At 41.3% G+C, this 22,503-nt stretch overlaps 1 protein-coding gene across 1 annotated transcript; it reads left to right on the top strand.

The window, feature by feature from the left end:
• The first annotated feature begins 20,215 nt into the window (after positions 1-20,215).
• olig3 (oligodendrocyte transcription factor 3) lies at positions 20,216-21,618 on the top strand. The gene has a single exon (XM_085427508.1). The coding sequence runs from the start codon at positions 20,510-20,512 to the stop codon at positions 21,377-21,379; it is 870 nt and encodes a 289-aa protein (XP_085283634.1). The 5' UTR covers positions 20,216-20,509; the 3' UTR covers positions 21,380-21,618.
• The last annotated feature ends 885 nt before the right edge of the window (positions 21,619-22,503 follow it).

Here is a 22,503-nt window from a genome sequence, read left to right as displayed (position 1 = left end):
TCAACTTTATTGTCATTGCACATGCACAGGTACAGGGCAACGAAATGCAGTTTGCATCCATCCAGAAGTGCTTAGTGATATAGATATATTACAATATATATTAGCAATAATATAGATATGTGAGTATATTACAGAAATGGGTCTATTATGGTATGTTATAATGTACACGGTATGAAGTATGTTGTGAATATTCTATAACTATAAGTATGTACAGGCTGTAGTGAGTACAAGCTATGTACAGGATATGAACAGGATATAAATATGAAAAACTATACAGAATATGAAATAAATAACTTTACAGAATCTGGGATATACAGCTATACAGAAATGGGAACTATGCAAGTTGTAAACAGTTGTAGGATTAAAGATTATCGAATGTACAGAATGATTATTTACACAGAGCTATACAGTAGTGCAGTTAAGATAAGTGAGGGTGTAGATAGTTTCTACAGAGGCTATATAAAGTGCTAGTGGTTGTGAGTGGTGGTTCAGTCCATGTTATTATTGTGTTTGAGGGTACAGTTGTCCATTGTGGGTGTGTGTATGTTCAGTCCATGAGTTTAACGTGGGTCAGATGTCAGGAGGCAGAGTTCAGGAGTCTGACAGCTGTGGGGAAGAAGCTGTTCCGGTACCTGGTGGTCTTAGTCCGGAGGCTCCTGTGGCGCCTCCCAGAGGGCAGGAGGGTGAAGAGTCCATGTGATGGGTGACTGGGGTCTTTGATGATTTTCCCAGCCCTTTTCAGACACCGCTTCCTGTAGATGTCTTTTATGGCAGGAAGTGGTGCTCTGGCGATGCGCTGGGCAGTTTTCACGACCCTCTGCAACGCCTTCCGGTCCGAGGCAGAGCAGTTCCCGTACCAGACTGTTATACAGTTGGTCAGGATGCTCTCGATGGTGCAGCGATAGAAGTTCACCAGGATGTCTGAGGACAGGTGGTTCTTCCTCAGAGTCCTCAAGAAGAAGAGGCGCTGGTGAGCCTTCTTGACCAGCTTGGAGCAGTTGGTCGTCCAGGTGAGATCCTCGGAGATGTGGACTCCCAGGAACTTGAAGCTGCTCACACGCTCCACAGCCGTCCCCTTAATGTGGATGGGTGGATGTGGGTCAGCATTCCTCCTGTAGTCCACGATGAGCTCCTTGGTCTTCTCGGTGTTAAGCAGCAAATGGAACATGTTGTATAAAGTGGTCTTAGTGCTGAAGTGGAGCAGACAAAGACTATATAAGAATTCATTTCCCATCTAAACAATATAATCCAGACAACTGAAGTTGCAGCGTATGAAACAAAATGTGTGCAACTGTCATTTGTGCTACTCCCAAAAACGACAGTGGCACAAATAAACCACAAGGTGGCAGCAGATACATTTGAATCAAAGAGGTGGCGACAAACTGAAGGACTGAGGAAGGACTGAAGCGATCTACAGATGCAGTTAACCTAAATGTAAAAGTTGTCATAATTTATCAGCAGCAACATAAAGCTTGTGGGGAGTGTTATATCTGTAGGCAGCGATTCTGCATGTTTCACTTAATAAAGCCAGACAGTATTATCTTTAATTATATAATAATAAAAGATTTAGACTCTTAAACATTCGGGATCTGTATTTGAAAATCTAAACATATATGAAAAAAATGAAAATGCTTCCCAAAGCCTCTTGGCTATGAGTGCACATATGTATGCTACATCTAAAAATACAGCCACATGCTTATAATGTGCAAAATGTTTACAATAAAATGATGTTTTGGTTTACAGTTGTGCTCAGTGTGATTTTAATGTATTTTTTAATCATTGAGTATTGTTTTTGGGCCATTGGTCATTATGAGGCACAGCTGCATATGTCAGCCTTGTGTGTCTGTGGTTACATTTGTAATGCGATAATGACTGCAGTGCTGTTAAAGCCTCTGCTCGCGCGCATGCACGTGTGCGTGCGCACTCATGCGAGTGTGCGCTGACACCTGCTAGAGAGCTGCTTATTTGCATGATAAACGTGCAGCCCATCTTGTTAAGCGCCCTCTGAATGCAAACCGATACCGCCTGTTGGCCCCGCACCTGAGAGGTCAACGCTCAGCCGACTCACCCACCAACCGGGGGCAATTACCGGAGAAATCACAGGCGGGTGGAGGAGCGAGTCAACCCCGCGCTTTTAAAGGTTGGTGTGAGTCTAACCTCTGCTCGGGATAACCTGAAGGCAGACTCCTCTAGTAAAAGCAGCTGCTGAACATGTCCAGTGCGATGACAGAGCACGCCCCGTGTGCACGCTGCGAATATTTCTGTCAGTCTAAAAAGAGGTGGAGAGGGCCCAGACTAAATTGGATTGATTTTAGGTGGGCTCTCCCTCCTCAGCACCCCTCCAAAGAGAGTCTTTTACCACGCTGCCGCCGTCTCCTCACCGGCAGTTTAGCAGTAAAACATTTTTATAATCAGACGTTATTGTTCGCCGCCTCCTTGTGGGAGATGCGCCCATGTTCATTTTTTAAAAGGGCAAATCAGCCATAATTCAGTTTATAAACTGCTGCGCGCAGGGGAGAAATGCCTGGATGAATATTCATTAGAGTCCGCCCGAACTGCCACGCTCGGTGATTCATTAGGCATATGTAAATATCACTCACTTTAATTGCCCCTAAACTGACTCAACATAATGTTGTCATTAGCAAATTATTACTTATTTGCGATACTAATGGTGCGCGGAGCTGAAGCCACACATATATGATTGCAATTACAGCTCGTTTTATTCACAGGGTGACTGCGGGATCTGATGGATCTGTAATCCGTGTGTGTGTGTGTGGCTAAAGTGGCAACAATTAATTTCCTTGATTCTGAGTCTATCAGCCAACACAAACACACCGTGCGCACATCCTGCCAAACCAGCCCACGATAACAAAATAAATCGGCGTGTTTTAACATACCTTTAGAATGAACTCGAAATCATTTTAAAAATCGAAATGTTGAATTAACCTAATGAAAAACCAGTAAAAACCAAACAGTAACTTTATCAATAAAGGAAGCATGAAAATGTTTATGCGTGGATTCCATCGTGCTTGATATTTAAACAGTATAAGAAACATAAAATGTGTGTTTAAAAATATAATACGTGCGCAAAAAATAAAATGAACGTGTTTTCTTCCTCACTGATCATGAACAAATTTATTGATTTTGATTCATAACTCCTGTACTGGTTGATTTATAATGCTCTTTAAATGTTGCAACACTGCTTTTGCATAAAATTTGCTTTAGAAAAACAAATATTTTGATGATAAAGAAAATTATTTGATCCTTTAAAATTAGAGGGTAGATTTGAACAGACTTAAATTGAAGAGAAATATTATTTTTCTTCTTTCAAATACTGTTTGCTAACAATATAAGGCTACCTGTTTGAAAGGGCCACGGTGTAATTCATTATTCATGTTAAATTTCATCAAATATCCCCTAAAGCTTCATATTAAATTAAGGGAAATCAGTCAGTGTTTAATTACTTTGTGTGTGTTCAGTTTACCTTCAGAAAAACAAGGCTCAGCCTCAGATTCCTGTCAGGTACCTAAATCCTCTGATGCATGCTGAAACCAGCGGCTGTCACATTTAAAAAAATAAAAAAAATCCCTCACTGCTTGTCACAGTCTGCAAAACACAGCTCGGTTTGGAGTTGTTTTATAGAGGCAGCAGCAGTTTGAAACAACAACCATGACAAAACAGGCCCACAAAACAGAGGGAGAGGCAGAGACAAATAATGATGTGTGTGTGTGTGTGTGTGTGTGTGTGTGTGTGTGTGTGTGTGTGTGTGTGTGTGTGTGTGTGTGCGCGCGCGCACGCATCTGTGAGAGAGAGTGAGGGAGCTAATAAAGTAATGTGATGGATGATCTCCTTTCTCCCAGAGGGACCAGCACCATGTAAATTGGCCCACACAATGCATTATGGATAAGGCAGTTGAGATTATAGCTTGTTAATGTGTCCCTCCCTCGTCCCCTCCCTCCCCTCTCTCCCCCTACTTCTTGCTTTTCTCCCTCGCTCTCTCTCTCTCTCTCTCTCTCTCTCTCTCTCCATCCCTCTGCTTCGGCTCAGGCAGTGACATGGTCACCTCATTGTCGGGGCGCGTGGGTCTTTTAGCTGCAGATGGAGAGGAAGACGAGCTGTACTGCAGCGATCTGCCAGACTTATTGGAATAAGTTTATGTATCTGTGCACGTGTGTGCATGTGTGTGTGTGTGTGTGTGTGTGTGTGTGTGTGTGTGTGTGTGTGTGTGTGTGTGTGCGTGCATATGCTGCTCGCATTGTGAGGACAACAGTTTGTTCACCCAGTCACATCACAAGGAGTCACCTCCCAATGCGGGGGGAGAAGGAGTAAATAAGTAAGCTGCCTTTTTAAGGGTTAAGACTGAGCATTTGTCTATAGAATTATAACAGTCATCAGGGGATATATGGAAGTCAATGCAGCATCCACCTAAGTGGCAAAAACATGCTAATGCATGTGTGTGGTGTGTTTGTGAGAAAGACAAGCCAATCGCTAAGCAGCCAGCAGAGACAGTCCGTCAGCAGGGGCCAGGACTGTGGACATATGTCTCCTTCCTCCCTCACCCACACTACACCCCCCTCAGCCTTCCTTAGAGGGTGCCAACCCCCCCCCCTCCTCCCACACAGCCCCTTTCTCTCCACCTCACAGGCCCGTCCAGGGATCTGTTGGGCCATCTGTTGAAGCATGGCCAGAGGAGCCGGTCTGGAGAAAATGCTCTAGAAAAAGGCCAGTGTTGCTGTTGCTAACTAGCAGGGCTATGTTTGTGTATGTGTGTGTGTGTGTGTGTGTGTGTGTGTGTGTGTGTGTGTGTGTGTGTGTGTGTGTGTGTGTGTGTGTGTGTGTGCGCCAGGGTAGACAGGCCCCATATTGTTTGAGCAAAAAAACATGTCTGTGTTGTCTTTAAAGCCTGTATATGTTGTTAATGAGACAGAAAGCATTTTTTCTCTTTATTAATATAACTTGAATGTGTTGATTGTGATTGATTACATGAACCTCGTTACAACAGCATGATGACACTCATGTTAGCCTCAGGTCTTAATAGTCACACTGGAACTGCTACCAGGCTGGACTACCTGCATTTCCTCATCACTTGTATGTGAATGTATGTGAATGTATGTGACTGACGTTAGCAGAACACAGTGAAGAAGGTGCAGAGAACTTCATATGTGAGATCAGTGACTTAACATGCATTAGTGCTACAGCTCACTCATGCTCTCTATCACTTTGTGCAGCTGGAGCTGTGTTAGATGGCTAAGTTGCATGCAACCTTTCCAGCTGACACTGGAGAGCATGATGGATTAACATTATATAAAATACACCGAACAGACAATGACAACACTGAAGACGTAGAGAGTAGGTTATAAATTAAAAGCTATACTTATGAATTGTTGAGCTTAGGGGAAGATTTAGATTTTTGTTGCTGCACTGAACCAAACCAATCTTTCCTGAACATCAGCTCAATAAAAGGTTTAATCAGTTTGATGTCACAGGAAGATCTGAAATAATTCTGGAAAATCTGGAAAACAGCATCTGTGACCTGCAACCGGTTATGTCACTTAATCTGTGACCAAATACATAAATGAACGATTCCTCATTATGAGAAGAAAAAACAATCTTGCTGACATACAGCTTATGTTCAAATATTTGACGCTTGGAGAGAGAAAGCAATAATTAAATGTTATTAATAAAGCGTGTTTAAATCAAAGTGCTATACTACGAAAAATTTAAACAATGAAAAACTAAAAGTAGTTCCTAAAAATCCGTAATGCACACATTCACAGCATTTATGTAAAATAACACAAGAGCAGCTTGTCCTCTGAACACAGTTCCAGATATCAGCTTCCAAAAGCTTAAGAGGAAAAAAAAGCTAAAGAGAAAAAAAAGCATTTCTTTAGCTCAGATTTAAATATCGCCACAGCTGATGAATTTCTGAGGTCGCTTGGGAGAGTTTTAGTTCAACCACAGCAGAGGCACAATAAACTTCGATCACTGGACAGTCAAGAGTGACTGGGAAGCAGACCCTAATGATCTTCAGGAAGTGAATGGATGCAGCATATGTAGCACATATGCAGGTGTAAGACCATTTAAGGCTTTAAATACAAATAGTGCAACTTTATAGTAGTATACTACTAACTGTGGTTTGTAGTCTAAATGTAACAAATCTGACGCTTTTAAAACAAATTCTATTTTTACCAACAAATTCTGTCTTCACCACTCATCTGATCTTTTTCTAATGCACATTATTTTGATTAATGAAATAGGAACACAATTTAAAATTGTTTGTAGAGGTTTAAAACCCTTTTTTTCTTTCTTTTTTTCGTGACATAATCATACAGTATTTAAACTGTCCTTGTGTCACACTCGAGGATACGGCGAACAAATGTGTCACTCAGTAAAAACCAGCCAAATCGCAAACCCTTTTCTCTGTAAAGAAAACCTTGGAGAAAAAGACCCAGAGAAAACTATTGTGCATTTAATGCTATTGACTAAATGATAATCTTAAAGCTCGTAGTTCGCTTTGGCAAATGTTCAGCGGGGATGGAGAGCATATGTAATCTGTACCCAACTGGCTAACAACATTCAAAAGCAGCTGCGTGTGTCCTTTAAGGGGTCTAATAAACAAGCATGAAGGAAAATGGCTGAACGATCCCACTGAGAGCTCAACACCTGCACACACTCAGCTCACCAAAACAGCTGGTGCGATCCACGGCGAGGTTTTCCCTCGTTCTGGAGAGGAGTCTTTGTTCGATCTCAGCTGATATGATAAGTTTGAATGTTCTTTCATTGGAGATGTTTAAATACCATCTCAGGTCAAACCATTTTATCACACAGCTGCTTAAATTGTGAACCACTATTTTTGAATCCAAAAGTGCACAAAAGTCACCATTTTTATCTTTCTTTACAAGGTTGCTCAGGTAAAATCTGCAAAACTGCTCGCTTTTTGAAGCTTTGTGTTGAGTCATTGTTTGCAGTTTATGGTCCAGGATCCTTGTGTCATTTTTAGCTTTCACTGAAACCAACAGTACACAAGAGATAGCGGAGCATTTCAAGACTTTGTTGTTCTTTCAGGAGTTTGTGGAGAAAAAATACAGAAGCAAAGGCTGATGAGTTCATCACAATTAAAAGCTTATGATGTGATGATCCACTATGGCTTGGTTTAGTTGTTATTTAAGGTTTAAAGCAAGACATTAAAGCAAACAAACAAATAAATAAATGCTTCTTCATCTACCTGTCAATTTTGAGATTGTGGAAAGAAAAATCCCTCATACACATGCCAGTATTCATTTAATTACTCAAATTATTCTATGTTTAATAAGATTATACCTCATGTGCAAATTACATCCAATTTCCAAAAACTTAAAAATAGATAAATAAAGAAATAATTAACTTAAATCCACTATGTAATTGTTTTACAAGACAAAGCTTTCAAAGCCTGATTTCATACTCTGATAATCAGAAAGTGTTCAAGCAGTTTCAAATACTCTAATCACCGCAGTGTTTTTTGCTTCTTTTTTTTAGTACAATCTTTCAGAAGCTCGCTGCATTATTTTCAACTGAAGGAATACAGTTGTGAATAAAATGTCAAGCTATCTCTTTACCTTATTCACCTGCAATCTCACCTGAAATAAATCAGTAACTAATGGGCAGTTATGGTTAAAGACAAACAAACAGGTGTGCTCACGGGCGGCGCAACCTTTATTTTTATTTCTGCAGTAGATCAATACAGAAGTATAAACAGTACAAGTTCAACATTTCACTTATTTCACTGATTAATCTGGCAATATTTTATAATAAAGTATAATATTAATTATAAACTGCCAGAAAACTAAGCCAGAGTCGACTTATTCAAATAGTTTTGTTTAGTTGGATGTTTAAAATTGAGACGTTACATGAATGTAAATCAGATAAACTATCACTTTAGAAGCTGGAGCGAGCAAAAGTTTTGCTTTGCTACTTTACCACACAAGCAAACCATCGTGATAGATTTTCTGTGAAGTGACCAATCGGTTAATGATCTAATAACTTCATCTCCAGACCAGCTTCAACCGTCTGTTTTGACAGAGCAGGGCAGGATTTCCTAAAACTTGAAAATCATCTGTTAACGGTTTAAATCGTGCAGAGTCTCCTTGGCTCGCTGCGTCTTGATAAGCCCGGCAATCTTCGGCTCTGTGTGTGTGTGTGTTATGTGTGTGTTTTGTGTGTGTTTTGGCTGGACCCTCCGCGGCTGTGTGTGTGGGTGGTTGCCTCCACCCATTAGAACGGGTCATCTCTCTCTCATGGAGAGTTTTCACGGCTGTGGAGCGGATTAGGAGCAGAGAGGGAGGCAGACAGAGAGAGAGGAGAAGAGATTATTGGGCATGCTAGAAGGAGGAAGGAGGGAGTCTCAAAAAGCGAGAATTAGCATCTACACTTCAGCATTTGTTTGTGGTATGTAGCTGACACTCATCCAGAGTGCCCGGGTGTACAGTGAGTACAAATGGAGGAACAAGTGAACACTGGCATCTCGTCACGAGTGGCCTTTAGAAGAGAGGAAAGGAGGTCTGAAGGGAAGAGAGAGGAGACTGTTGGGTTAAAGAGAGCCTATGTTAATGCATTTATAATTACATAAACTACAAGACAGGTTAAATCTATGCTGACATTTTAACAAGGTTTAAAAATCCGAGCCAAGATAATATTTGTTCCAATCCCTGCTTATTTAAACTAAATTATCTTGTAATTACAATTGCAGTGTGATAAGTTTCACTTTGATTAACAGATAGAAGCTTAAGGTGAAAGTCAAGCGCATAGAAATTAAAATATTCTTTATTTAAATATTCTAAACCAGTCATGTGGATGCAAATTGACTAAAGGCTTACTAACTTTTTTTATGGCTTATGTGATCGAGTCTAGAGGTCCATGATAAACTGAAACGACACCAAAGCAGAAGAAGTTTAAATATCTAGGGTCAACCATCCAAAGAAACGGACAGTGCACAAAAGTGTCAGAAGAACAGCAGGAGGAGTGAAAGACATCTTTTACAAGATGCTAGTGAAACCTGCTGAGGTATGAATTGGGGATAGTGGCACTGAGGAGGCTGAGGTGGAGGTGGCAGAGCTGAAGATGCGTAGATTTTTATTGGGAGTGACCAGAGGGAAAAGATTAGAAATGAGTATATCAGAGGGACAGCTCAGGATGAGTGCTTTGGAGACAACGTTAGAGAGGCAAGGCTGAGGTGGTTTGAACATGTGCAGAGGAGGGTTATAGATATACTAAATATAAAGAGTGTTGAAGATGGAGCTGCCAGGCAGTAGGAAAAGAGGAAGATTAACTGATGTAGTGAACAAGGACATGCAGAGGGTCGGTGTGACATAAGAGGATGCTTTTGAGGAGGATCTGGAGGCAGATGATCCACTCTGGTGACTGAAGGGAGCAGACAAAAGAAGAGTGTCTTGTTGTGGTTTTCCTTTCTTTCCCCACCGTTTATGGTTATCCGCCCCACCCTTTCCCCATCTTGTGTGTAACTTGAAAATTTACGGACATCCCAAAATGTTACAATATACCTTCTGGACCAAGAAGATTGCCATAAAATTCCAAAGTTGCCTTTGTTATTGTTTTTTGTTAGAAATATGTCGCATATGTTGCAGTGGTGACATTTTGAAGCATGTTCGTTTAAACTGGCTTCTCATTGTGTAAAATACGGGACGGGGGTTGGGGGGGGGGGGGGGGGCACCCATCTGTCAGCATGCCACATCTCAAAGCAATTGTTTAAAAAAAGAAGTTGCAAAACCAACGGCGTTAAAATGTCATTGTGTTCCATCTCATATTTATAATGAATTACAGGCTCGACAGTCAGAGAATATATGATCGTCTTTATGGAATGTTTACATCTCGGTTGGTGTCTGAATGGAGCCGGGAGGTGATTAAGACATGAAGTGAACCAAACATTAAACCAGACAAAGTTTCGCATTTACAATTAAAGTTTGAACTACGATCTTAATGGCTGTCCCTCTCTTTCACACACACAAAGACACGACACATCCCCCCCTGCACACACACACACACACACACACACACACACACGGAGGAGCACCATTCGCCAGTTGGTCTTAAAGAGGCAAATTCCTCCACAGCATTTTCTCAACATCGTAAAGCGTCTGCCGTTAAAGCAATGTTTTTTCAATCCGTCTGCTCCCCCTGACATTTCCAGATAACGTTGGCGTTAGGTTGATTTGGGGGAATTTGCACACCATATGCTGCTGTGTCAAACACCTACATTTAAGCCGACTATGCCTCTGCATCTCCTAATAGCGGCATCATTGGAGCTTGTTTATCTAATGTGCCTGTTAATGTTATTTATTGGGAGTCTGCCCGCTATCCAGTTCCTCCATGCATGCTAAGGAGACAGACATAAGATATGCAAATGCTAACGTCGACCGAACTTTGTGGCAGTAAAACAGAACATTTGCATTTGATGTAGCACATAATAAACTAGTTATTAGCATTTTAAATGCGTCAAACAAACTTGAAAAATGTGGCCTGTGCTGATGTGCTTTTTATTATTGCTGTGTGCAAGGAAAACACACATACACACGCCGCACGTGCCGCTCAAAAAAAAAGAGTGCATGGGGAGACACATTACTATAAAACTGCTGTACACAGGACAGGATGTCACGAGGCAAAGAGTCACAGGACGGATGATTTTGTTTCCTCACCGTCTGGTATTTTGGTGCCATAAACTTCCTCTTTCTCAAACTCTACCTATTAAGCTATGAAGAAAATTTCATTTCATCAGCAAATCAGAGAAGAAACTCCAGTTTCAGCTTTGACAAGAAGAGATGATAAACAGGCTGGCCTGCCTGCTGCTGATTTATTAACTGAGACACAAGCATAGGCTGTATATAAAGGATGGACATAGATTTTCTGGTCTGAACAATGAAACCAAAGTGAAAGTGCCTTAAAATGCCATTCTTTTCAGTGGCCAGCGGGGGGCGATGGTTTCAAAAAGAAGGCAGATATCTCTTACTGTAATGCACAAAATTTGTGTTCATTTACCTTGAAGAGTTGAGGAACCAAACATGGCCAGATGTAGCTGCTGGGCTGAAGACACAAGTGTACGATTATGCTGGTTTTTGCCACAGTTTTAATGGTATCCCTTCAAGGTTTAAAGACATACAAATACACACAGATAGTTGTTGCAACTGTTTAAAAACTTTGCAAAGAAAACCCCTCGACAAAGTCTCGGCCTTTGTTTTTTACTTTTTCTCCTCCTTATCAGCTCGTTTGACGTGATATTGTCTTAAGTGGAGACACCTATCGTTTCAAAATATTAGTTAGTGTTGACGAGAAATAAATATAGCACAGCTGCAGGGGCCTATATGACCTTTTAAGGAACAATTTTAGCTGCTACTATAGGTCAAATGTTTGTGAAACTTGCACACAATGACTACCTCAAGGGTCTATAACCACACTGTGCTTAAGGTAATACAGGTTGTTTTACGGGGACTCGCTACTCCTCGTGGAGTATTGGTGAGATTTCACTGAAACAGGATTTATTTGTCCTTGATGTGACTGTTAACAAGCTTCCTTGACGTCTCTGTGGATTTTATTTCTCACTAGTTTGTGCAAGACAGCAAACCAACCAAGAAAACTTGTAACTTTCTTTCTGTATTTCATGCATTATACTAACCTATTAATTGTGATGGATCATAAGTCAGATACGTTATTGACATGCTGCCATTAATCCACCTGCTAGTAGTGCAAGGATGCAATCAGAAGCAAATTTGACTTCAGTGACTTGCCCGAGGACACTTTGGCAGGTGGAAGATCAAACAGCTAACCATGGGAGTAGCAGCACAAGTCAGCTGATCACAGCCTGCACATGAAAAATCCACTGTGCTCACCCAATTTTTGGTTCCCACCGGTGATATTCCACTTTAACCCCTGCTGATAGCCTCAAACCCAGCCTCAAAGTATCCCAAGCAACTGTATTACTACTGCTGGTGTTGGTCTCAAGCCTGGATAATGGATGGTCGCATCAGGAAACACATCTGGAATTAAATTTTGCCAAATCAAACATGAGGATCGATCTGTAGCAGGATCAGCCAAAGACACCGTTACCCCATAGCTTAGCAGCTAATTCCTATGGCTATAAATAAAGCAACAACAGTAATAATGTGTAAATAAACTGATATTTATATGGCATTTTTTTTGCGTATTTTCCTGAGCATCCATATGAAATTCTAGTATTACGACTATCCTGGTACCTAAATGATTTTAATGGGAGTAACACTCATTAGTTTAGCTCATATTTCTTTTTTCTATCTTCTCTTTCTTTTTAGACTGTTTGTGTGATTAGCATGCTGAGCCAGAGCTTCAATGAATAAGAAGCATGGATGGCTTATGTTTCACTGCCCCTGCTACCTAGCGAACACAGAGCGCCGGGGGGGAGCTGTCTGAATTGGTTTTTCATTAGGAGTTAATGATGTGATAATCTCTCTAACAGTATCCAGGCCTTAGACACTGCAGCCTGCAGTACTCCTCTAATCGAGTGTGTATGAGTGTGTCTGCCGTCCAACATACATATGTTTAAAAGAAGGGACTGTATTTGTGAATGTGAATCATTATAACCCAGTGTGGATGGTGAGCGTTATACAGCCAGGGTTGAGATGGATGGGCAGTCATCACTGAACCACACATGCACGCAAACATGTGCACAGATCAGACCTGATCTGATCTCTACATGTAACCCCGCTCACCCACCCTCACCCCATCAGCTTAAATCTTACATGTTAATCTCCCCCCTTCTCTCTGTCTTTCTCTCAAACACGCACAAACATACTCGCTTTCATTCCCCGCTTGCAGAGACCCCTGCTTCATTTTCTGGTCATGTGCACCCATTGCGAGGGGGCGAAGCGGACACAAAGTGAAACAGGGAGCAGAATGGGGAGGAGAGGAGGCGAGGCTGGAGCTGCGGCCTGAAAGGAGGCGGTGGGAGGTGTCTAATTGTCCCACGCTGAAAGGGACAGTTAAAAGGAGAATCTTGTTGCAAAAGCTGGTGGGCTGGGCTGGAGGCTGGTTAAGTGCTGGTGGTGTGTGTAACCGTGTGTGTGTAACTGTGTGTGTGTGTCTGTGTGTGCTTGTATGAGTGTGAGTCTAATGAGGAGGAGGATGACTGATGACCAAAGGGAGGATGATACTGAAGAGGATGAGTTTAAAGGTTAAAGAAATAAATTAAAATTGCAGTTAAGTTCGTTTTAGAGCAAAAATATTAATATCAACACTCAACACGATCCAATATTGTAATTAGCTAATAAAAAAGCTAATTAATTCCAAAAATGTATAACTAACAGCGTGCATAGTGTCACTTTCACTCCTGGTTTGCACTCACACACCCTGAAAGACATCCAACAAAACAGAGGTTATAAACTATGTTGCATGGTAGAAAATCCAATTAATTCATATTTAAGACAGTACTGCTTATTGACAAAACATATTATACTATCTAAGACAATGCTGGTATAATTTTAATGTGATGAAAATGCTGTCAAACCATGATAATACTGATATAAAGCATTTGCTTTCCCTGAGAAAACGAGACAAGGCCTAACATGTGAGGCACATGGGCAGTATATGTAGTGCCTTAACCTTGCCTTTTTACATTTTTATTATGTGTTACATTGGTGTGCATCATGAATGATCCACTAATACAAATAAGCCCCTAGTGTACCTCCAAGTATATGTTGGTAAATATAATTACACCATAATATCAAGTAAAAGAGGTGAAAATTCCATTCGTTTCTTGGGCTGTATTATAAAGTATTACTAAAATTTCCAGAGGAAACTCTACCTAGCTTGGTTACTTTTGTACTTATGCTGTATCACTGCTATTTTACAATAATGTTGCTGCTGCTTTCATCTGGTGGTGATAGATTTACACTTTGAGTTAGGTCATGTGTCATCAGTGACAGTAGCTCAAAAAGAAAAAACATTACTTTTTTTTAATATAGTCATAAAAATCATTTTCACAGATTTTCTTAAACTATCTTATGGTTTAAGGGTACATCACCCATTCCTACCACCTGTACAGGCCATCCAACAAATTCAAGTTCTTTAATCCATATCACTAGTCATCGCCATGCACCCACCAGGTAGTCATGCTAGTTACCTCAATCTAATGCAATCTAACAGCAGTTCATGAAGTAATCACAACCTCTAATCTACTGAGTCGTGTCCTGGAGCATAATTTTTCATTGGGCTAAGCTCATATATATAGATTCAAGGTTCAAGGTTCAAGGTTCTTTATTTGTCACATGCATAGTTATACAAGTATAACACACAGTGAAATGTAGCCTGACACGCTCCTCGACATGTGCAAAAATGGGGGGGGGGGGGGGGGGGGGGGGGGTGTAGAGGAAGAACATATATATATATATATATATATATATATATATATATATATATACATACACACTGGGTGAATGTGCAGTAGTAGCAGCAAGCAGGTGAATTCTGTACATTAATATGAATAGACATCTGACATTCATGTGCCATCACTTCAAATGCACTAAGCTACTAGTAACTGAAGGGTTAGCTTTAGGTCTGTGAAGGTCTGTTAGCTTTAGCTTTACTGACCTCGTGCAGATCAGATGCTTCATTACCAAATGGCATGATTTAATTTGACTTACTGTTGTAGAGTATATCAGCAGAGAGGACATTTTTGGGTGGGCATAGACACCAACACTGTGGGGTTGTTGGTTCTGATTAGCAAGCTAGCTGTAGCGCTACTAACACAAGATGCAGGATGTAGCTGGTGTTAATAGCTTTGCTATGTACAGCTCAAGTCTGTTGTCCTTAGGCCAATGCTCAGGTATACAGTACAATATATACACTGATCTCTCAGTTGTGTTACAACACATCTGACTTAGACGCAGCAGTGCATCAAGGAGTCCAAGCATGCACCAAAAGGATGCTGTCATTTAACGGTCACAGGTGTTTACTTGATGTTTGACAAAGAACTGTTAAAGATGTAAAAGATTTCTTGCACTGATATGTAGCAAAGATTCTAAACTAAATTGTTTTCCAAAATTGTTTTCAATAAGGAAAACAAGAATTGCACACATTGATCAGTCGTGCATTGGGATGAAAAATATGTGTCTGAAAACTTCATTGCTTCTGTTTGATAAAAAACATGCCTCAGAAAGCTTTGAGATGCCAATTTTGTATCAGAGTGTGTTCAGACAGAGAGAAATAAGAACATGAAGGTATGTTTCTTCATTACTGAAATGTTAATTTGACTTGTTTTTGCCTAATTAACGCCAGTGTCTTCCAAGAACAAAACAGCCCGACAAATATTAATTAGGACCTCAATATTCATGTTGGCAGAGATGGTTGTGAGGTCTGTAATTAACGAGATTTTAATCGTTTGATCATCTCCTTAATTAAAGGCTTGCTATAATTTGAAGGTTTGTTTACTTTTCACAAAATAGGAATGAAGAAATCTTATTGATATTCTTTTACCCACAATTCACCCAAAGAAAACTGAGAAGGCAAAATCAAGCTTTTAAAAGTTGCCATAACATATCTGAGAGGTGCGGTACATCTTTTACTTTTCAAATGTTGACCTATCATTTAGAAAAATAAATCTCAGAACTACTTTTTTTTACGGTTTTTGCTTGGCATCACTGTGAGATATCAATACTCCTGTTGCTGTCTTCCATCTGCCACTCAAACACTTCAAACTAAGCGAAATCTCTTTTAGTGAAACTTCAAACTGTGGTTTGATGGTGTCTTTGATGGGTAAAATGAAAGGAGTATACATCCACAGTTATTCATGCATGGATTGTATTCAGTAAAATGATGTGTAGGCAACGTTTCTGTAAGAAAAACAAACTATCCACTGTCAGCTCAACTATTTGCAAGAATTTACAAGTTTCTTTTTTTTTTTTTTTTAGATTATATTAGCATAAAAACACATTTGTCCTCCTGAAGAAGGAAGAAATATAGATTGAAAATCATTCACCACAGTTAATAAGCCACATGGCAGGAGCCCAATGCATTTAGGCATGTACATATGGTCAAGACCACCTGCTGAGGTGACTGAATGTGGTGTGGTTGTTATTTCAGACACTCCTGATCTACTGTGGTTTTCCACACAACCATCTCTAGGGTTTACAGAGATTGGTCAGAAAAAGAGAAAATATCTACACGCACATTGTGCCTCACCAACTGAACATTGTTTAAATGCCACAGCTTACCCGAGTACTGTTGTTGGTCATGTCCGTCCCTTTATGACCACAGTGTACCCATCTTCTGATAGCATCTTCCAGCAGGAAAACTCGCTATGTCATAAAGATCAGATCATCTCAAACTGGTTTCTTGAACACGATGATGAGTTCACTGTGCTCAAATGGTATCAAAGAATTATGGCAGTCCAACACAGTACTAGCAAGGTGTAACTTATGAAGTAGACAGTGAGCATACAGTTACTTGACTGCTACAAATGAACGGCTCTAGGTTTCTGTTCTCACTTTTATATAGATGTTAATGGAGGTCCATATTAAATAAAGTCAGAATAACTCTCAGCAACAACTGCAATACATTTTTAGGTTTGTGTGAGCAATTATATTTGAACCATCAGTAACTAATATATAATTGAATTTTTATTTATTTAAAGTTACTGTCAGATTTCTGTTTTTTTTGTTAATTTGTTAAAGTATGTGGCATGAACCAATGCCAGATACATTCACATTTTACTCCTTTGATAGTCCTTTAAAGTGAAAGTTAGCATCAGATACAGAAGAGATGGCACAAAAGACAAACTCTACAAGTAAAAATAAATTCTACAATATAAAACACACAACCCAACTTTTGTTAATATGCCAGCAAAGAAAAAGGTTTTAAAGCAATTTTAAATCAAATTAATTGTTAGTGTCTTGTAGCCTCAAGCAGTTCGTTTTAACAAAATTGTTCAGCAGTAAATGTTACATTTTGGTGATTTTTGAAAAATAATGTTAACAGCTTCATCTTATTTATGATGATATATAACAAGATTTCTAATGAGGTCCTGCAGCACATAATTAAATGTGTAAGGTCACAGAGTGAAGACTCATATGCCCACCTCCACAGACCAGGTAAGTGTTTACAGTCTTTACTGAAGTAAAGCATGGTTTGATATACGGACGATTACTCCATGTGAACTAAAGCAGAAAGAACACAAAGAGGCAAAATGAGGAGACAAAACATGTCTAACTCCTGACGATCTTTCCCGTTCTGCATTTCAGAGTATGTGAGAACTCAACACATAAAATTTTTAGTTCTTTTTTATACCAGTGACATCAGCTATTATCTTTGGCTCTGACTTTTACTTTCTTTATTGTCTCAGGTATGTGTGTCATTGTTCTTTAAGGTAAGAGATACTCAGCCAGTCATGTGTCACAGACACTCACTGCTGACCACAAACTACCAGAGAGAAGCTTCCAGTCACTGTGGACTGTCCTGAGACTAGTAGAGGTGGTCTAGTAGCCGGAGCCTCCCAGGAGGTAGATGAAGAGGAGACTGGTTGCTTCCCAGGTGCACCAGGCAGGATGCAAGATGAACAGGTAAATAGCAACAGGTCACTTGCAAAGTCCACATAGAAAGCCCCTCAGCCAGCTGATGGGTTCAAACCTGGGACCTTCTTTCTTTAAGGTGATGGTGCTAACCACCAAACCATCATGCAAACATTATAAAAAAAACTGTAAATGACCTATTATGGACTTAACTGTGTTACTATCTTGTGTTTTTGGGGTCAGTAATCTAAGCAGACCTCCTACTTCCTGCTCTTTGGTGACACATCAGAAATGTTTTTATATATCTCAGTCATTTAAAGGCATCTCTGTCTACATGCACACATGTGCAACACTCAATTTTCTCATGACCCAACGTTGCATGAACCTGTGATGCCTAATACACATGCATTACAGAATGGTATATGTACAACATTCAAACGGTGACATCTAAGATAAAAAAGCAATAGTGCTGGCTCAATTTGGGTCCCTGTGATTGTGTCCTTTTGCTGCCCAGAGAGCTGATGTGAGAGGGCAGAGAGCCACTTCTCAAAGAGAGGAACAAAAAAAATGTGAGAGGGTTTCAAGAGAAGAAGCAACCCTAACCAGAATCTTGTGAGAAGGAGTACAGAGAGTGAGAAAGAGTGTGAGAGGAGGAGAGAGGGGGAGAGATAAAAAAAAAAGATACGAACAGAGGAATAAAAGGAAAACGAGGAGCTTACGCAGTGAAAAGAGCACATTATGGGCGACCTGCTGCGACAGTAGTGTGGGGAACAGTGAATAACTGCCTTCATTTAGGCCAGTGTCCTGGTGGTGTTGAATCAGAGGCCTCAGATGGACACACACACTCACAAACACTAAAATACATAAGCAAAAAAATACCCTTTGCAAAGCATGTGTTCCTGCACAGATTGATATCTGACACACACACACATGCTAACAGACCTGCTCTGCCCCTCTCATTCACACATTTCTCCACATTGGCCGGATTAGGAACACTTTCTCTTGGGTGTGCGAGGCTGCCCCACACACAAAGAAACACTTGGGGACAGGATTAGTAGGCTTACAGGGGATTCACATATGTCCAGTTCAAGCAATTGGTATTCAAAGCTTTACACTATCAAATGCCACCAAGAGAGAGCAAAGCCGACCAGCGCTTTTCTTTGCATTGGCAGCACCTTTATGAGAGGGGCTCTTTTGCTGGGCCAACAATGAGGCTGTGAATACACATTTTTACTGTTCTACCAGGGGGATCTCATTGGTGAAGGATGAAGCACGGAGCAGAGTTTGAGGCAGACTTTATTATCGGGTGTTTGAAGTGCTGGGTGGGTGAGAGTGCAGACGGATGGATGGATGGAGGCACGGATAGACAGATGGAGCGATAGGGATGCTGAGGTGGTTGGTCAGAGGAAGAGTGCTTCAGTTACTTCCACATGTTATTGTTGGTGGCCCGTTCCCCCACTCCACCTCGACAAAACAGATCTGGAGTAGACTCTTCAGAGTGGAGAGAGCACTCTCAGCTGCTCAATATAGACAATACTGACTCAATTTACACCATTCGCCCAATATTTTAATGCACATTGAAAGATCAGCTTTTTGCTTCAGTGGATAAAAACTAACGTTTTGACTGTTTTCACTGCGTGTTGACAATACAGAATTTTTATGACTGGTTTTAAGATTTAGTAGTTTTTCTTCCCTTTTGTTTTTGACACATCTGTGGTTTGGCATGTCTTTCCATTTTGTCGTATAAAATTTTTTAGACGTGGTTTCTGTGCATGGCTTGTATTTGGCTAATATTGTATTTTAAGTAGCTTATAATGAAATTTAATTGATTGCTGAAATGATTTCAATGTTTGAATGTTTTTCCAGTTTCTCCAGTAGTATTTATTTTAAGATAATAATAATAATAATAATAATAATAATAATAATAATAATAATAATAATAATAATAATAATAATGTGCTTTCAGCACATGGAAGCTAGATGTTGGACCATGAGGCACAGCCTTGTAAACTCTGACATCCGCATGCTGCCATATGGCCAGCAGAGTGCCGCGAGTCGGAGCCGGCATGTTACCTCCGTCCCAGCGGAGGCCCTGCACCCCTGCGGCAGCACTAACCGCTGAATGGGAAAAGCAATTTCCCTTCCCATTCCTCGTCATTCCCTCAGGCGGCCACCGGCGGAACCTCGGAGACTTTGGCTTAAATTTTGACCGTCCGATACAAAGTGAACAGCGTGTGTGTGAGTGTGTGTGAGGCTGATGAGGTTTTCTTCTTTTACAAAAATGCAGCATGATCTCTGCAGTTGCGTTTGACAACAATTTTAAACGGCTCTCTTTTCAAAATTTATTTCTTCTTTCTTGGGATGTGATCGCGGTGCGTGTGTGCGTAAAGTATGGGAAGATCTCATAATAAACCGCGTGTGCTTTGTGCAGTAAAAATCACTAAGGAAGAAAACTGACCGGTTTCTCCAGGAAGAGCAACTTTCCCTTCCACGAGAGAAGTGGAGGGGAGAGGAGAGAAGCGCGGTGCCCCCGACAGTTTTCTGACAATGGCAGTGAATGGTTGCGCACCGCGGTCACTGGGACAGTCAAAGCACACCGCCCCCTTTCTAACGGGCACGTCATCTTCCTAACTAGGCGTTATGAATAGGAAAGCCGCTTTTGTCTGTCCGCGCGTATAAATACCCACAATCAGTGTCCCCCTCACCGCAGAGTTACAGAGACACACGCAGAGTGAAAGTCGACAGACACTGACGCAAAGTGGGAACCGATGTGATAAGGACAGAAGCACGGGACAGGAGGGATACAGGCAACATCAGGTGACCAGAGTGACTAAAGGCTTCGGGAAAAAGAGAGAAAGGGAGAGGCAGGGAGTAAAAGCTGAGAGGGGAGAGTGTGGGGAGAGAGTGAAAGTGAGAGTGAGAGAGAGAGAGAGGGAGGAAGCCAGCAGCGACCTCCTACCCAACAACCTCGGAAGCAAACTCATAAAATGAATTCAGACTCCAGCCCAAGCAGCAGAGCCTCATCCCCGGACATGGACGGCATGTTTCTCCGTGACCACCACCCGCATCACCATCACCATCATCACCACATTGGCTCCCCCGTGTCCTCCTCCACGCAGAGCGGCGAGCAGCAGCGCCAGAAGATGAGCGGGGGCGAGCACCTGCGCTCAGGAGAAGCAAAGTCCGCGTCGGTGGGAAGCAGCAGCAGTAGCAGCAGCAGCAGCAGCAGCAGCAACAAGTATAAACTGAAGAAGCAAGTCACCGAGGAGGAAATGTACCAGCTCCGTCTCAAGATTAACGGCCGGGAGAGGAAGCGCATGCACGACCTCAACCTGGCCATGGACGGCCTACGCGAGGTGATGCCCTACGCGCACGGGCCCTCAGTGAGGAAGTTGTCCAAGATCGCCACGCTGCTTCTGGCCAGGAACTACATCCTGATGCTCACCAGCTCCCTGGACGAGATGAAGCGGCTGGTAGGGGAGATATACGGAGGGCAGCACTCAGCCTTCCACTGCGGCCCCGGCGGACACTCCGGAGGTCCCGCCGCTGCCGCCGCTGCAGCAGCCGCTGCCGCTCACCAGGTGCACCCTCTTCTCGGGAGCGCGCTGTCTTCTTCCACGTCCTCCACTCTGTCCAGCGCGCTGCCGGGGCTCACGTCCATCAGAGCACCCCATTCCCTGATGAAGGGGGCTCCAACTGCGCCCTCGGCCCTGCAGCTGGGCTCCGGTTTCCAACACTGGGCTGGGCTGCCGTGTCCCTGCACCATCTGCCAGGTGCCTCCGCCTCCTCCACACATCCCCATCACCTCTACCGGCCTCACGAGACTCTCAGGGGAGGGGAAAGACGGGATGAAATGATGCCCGTGTGTCTGATGAGCAGCAGAGACTGAGAGATGTAATGATGTTTGTAAATAGATAATTCAGGGCATGAGGGGGAATTTGGCCTCACTGGTGCATGTTGTTGTTTAGTCTGTTTTCTTGTTTGGCGTATAACAGAAAAGCCTCTTTCCTCCTTGTAACAAGGACTTAGACTATATATATAAAGACTACTGATTTTTGCCAGTTGATGGTAAAAAAAAAAAAAAAAGGAAAGAAAATACACACCGCGCTCCTGCTGTGTTTAACTGAGTCTTCGTTGCACATGACATTGTGAAAGGTGAAGGAGGCAGCATGAACATTTTAATTTTGCTTCTTTCTTTTTCTTTTTTTAAAACATTTTTTAAATATATCAAGCGTCATTTTGTGAAAACGAAGAATGCTCTGTGCCTTGTACCAAGGATTTTAAACTTGAGTTCTATGTAAAAAATAAATAACAACATGTTTGTGTTTGGCTAAAACGATTCTGCCACCACGGAAATTTGTTTTAAATTTTTTTAAGATTTATTTTAATCGTGTGGCTCACTGTGTGTCGATTTGTGCCCTGATTTCTATTGATTTCTATTTTGATTTTAACTTCTGTTGTTTTTTTTTGCATGATGGTGTAATTATCACAGCATGATTGTTTTTGCTGAAATGAATTTGTTATGCCCAGAGACCCCGTGTCTTTATTTTTGTACATTGTTGATGACTGATGAAATATTTATTATCGCCCAGCGTCACTGGATGAAATTTCAATAAAACTGGAATTATGAATCATACCCAATTTATTCCTCTGTTTCTTTTAAATACTCACCAAATCATCGAAACGACATTTTTTTTCTATCATATAAGAATTAAACCCCCGGAAGTTTAAGTCAGTTTTACTTTTTATTTCTTTAATTAATTTTGGTAGTTTCAGACAAAATCTTAAGATAAATACGAAGCTGTGCTTCTTTAAATATTTTATTTTGCCCACATATATGTAATCATTGCACATTAAAAAAAACAAATCTTGTTTTAAATAATAATTATTGCGCAATGATTATAAACATTTCAAGGCCTCAGACAAAAACACCTCAGCGCGTTTTTTCTTTTACACTTCTCATCATTATTTGATCTTTTTT

Source organism: Rhamphochromis longiceps, linkage group LG13, assembly GCF_057381845.1.
Source record: "Rhamphochromis longiceps isolate RC_006_pf linkage group LG13, R_longiceps_female_GT1.1, whole genome shotgun sequence".
Lineage (NCBI taxonomy): Eukaryota > Metazoa > Chordata > Actinopteri > Cichliformes > Cichlidae > Rhamphochromis > Rhamphochromis longiceps.
This window is presented reverse-complemented; position numbering and strand designations above follow the sequence as displayed.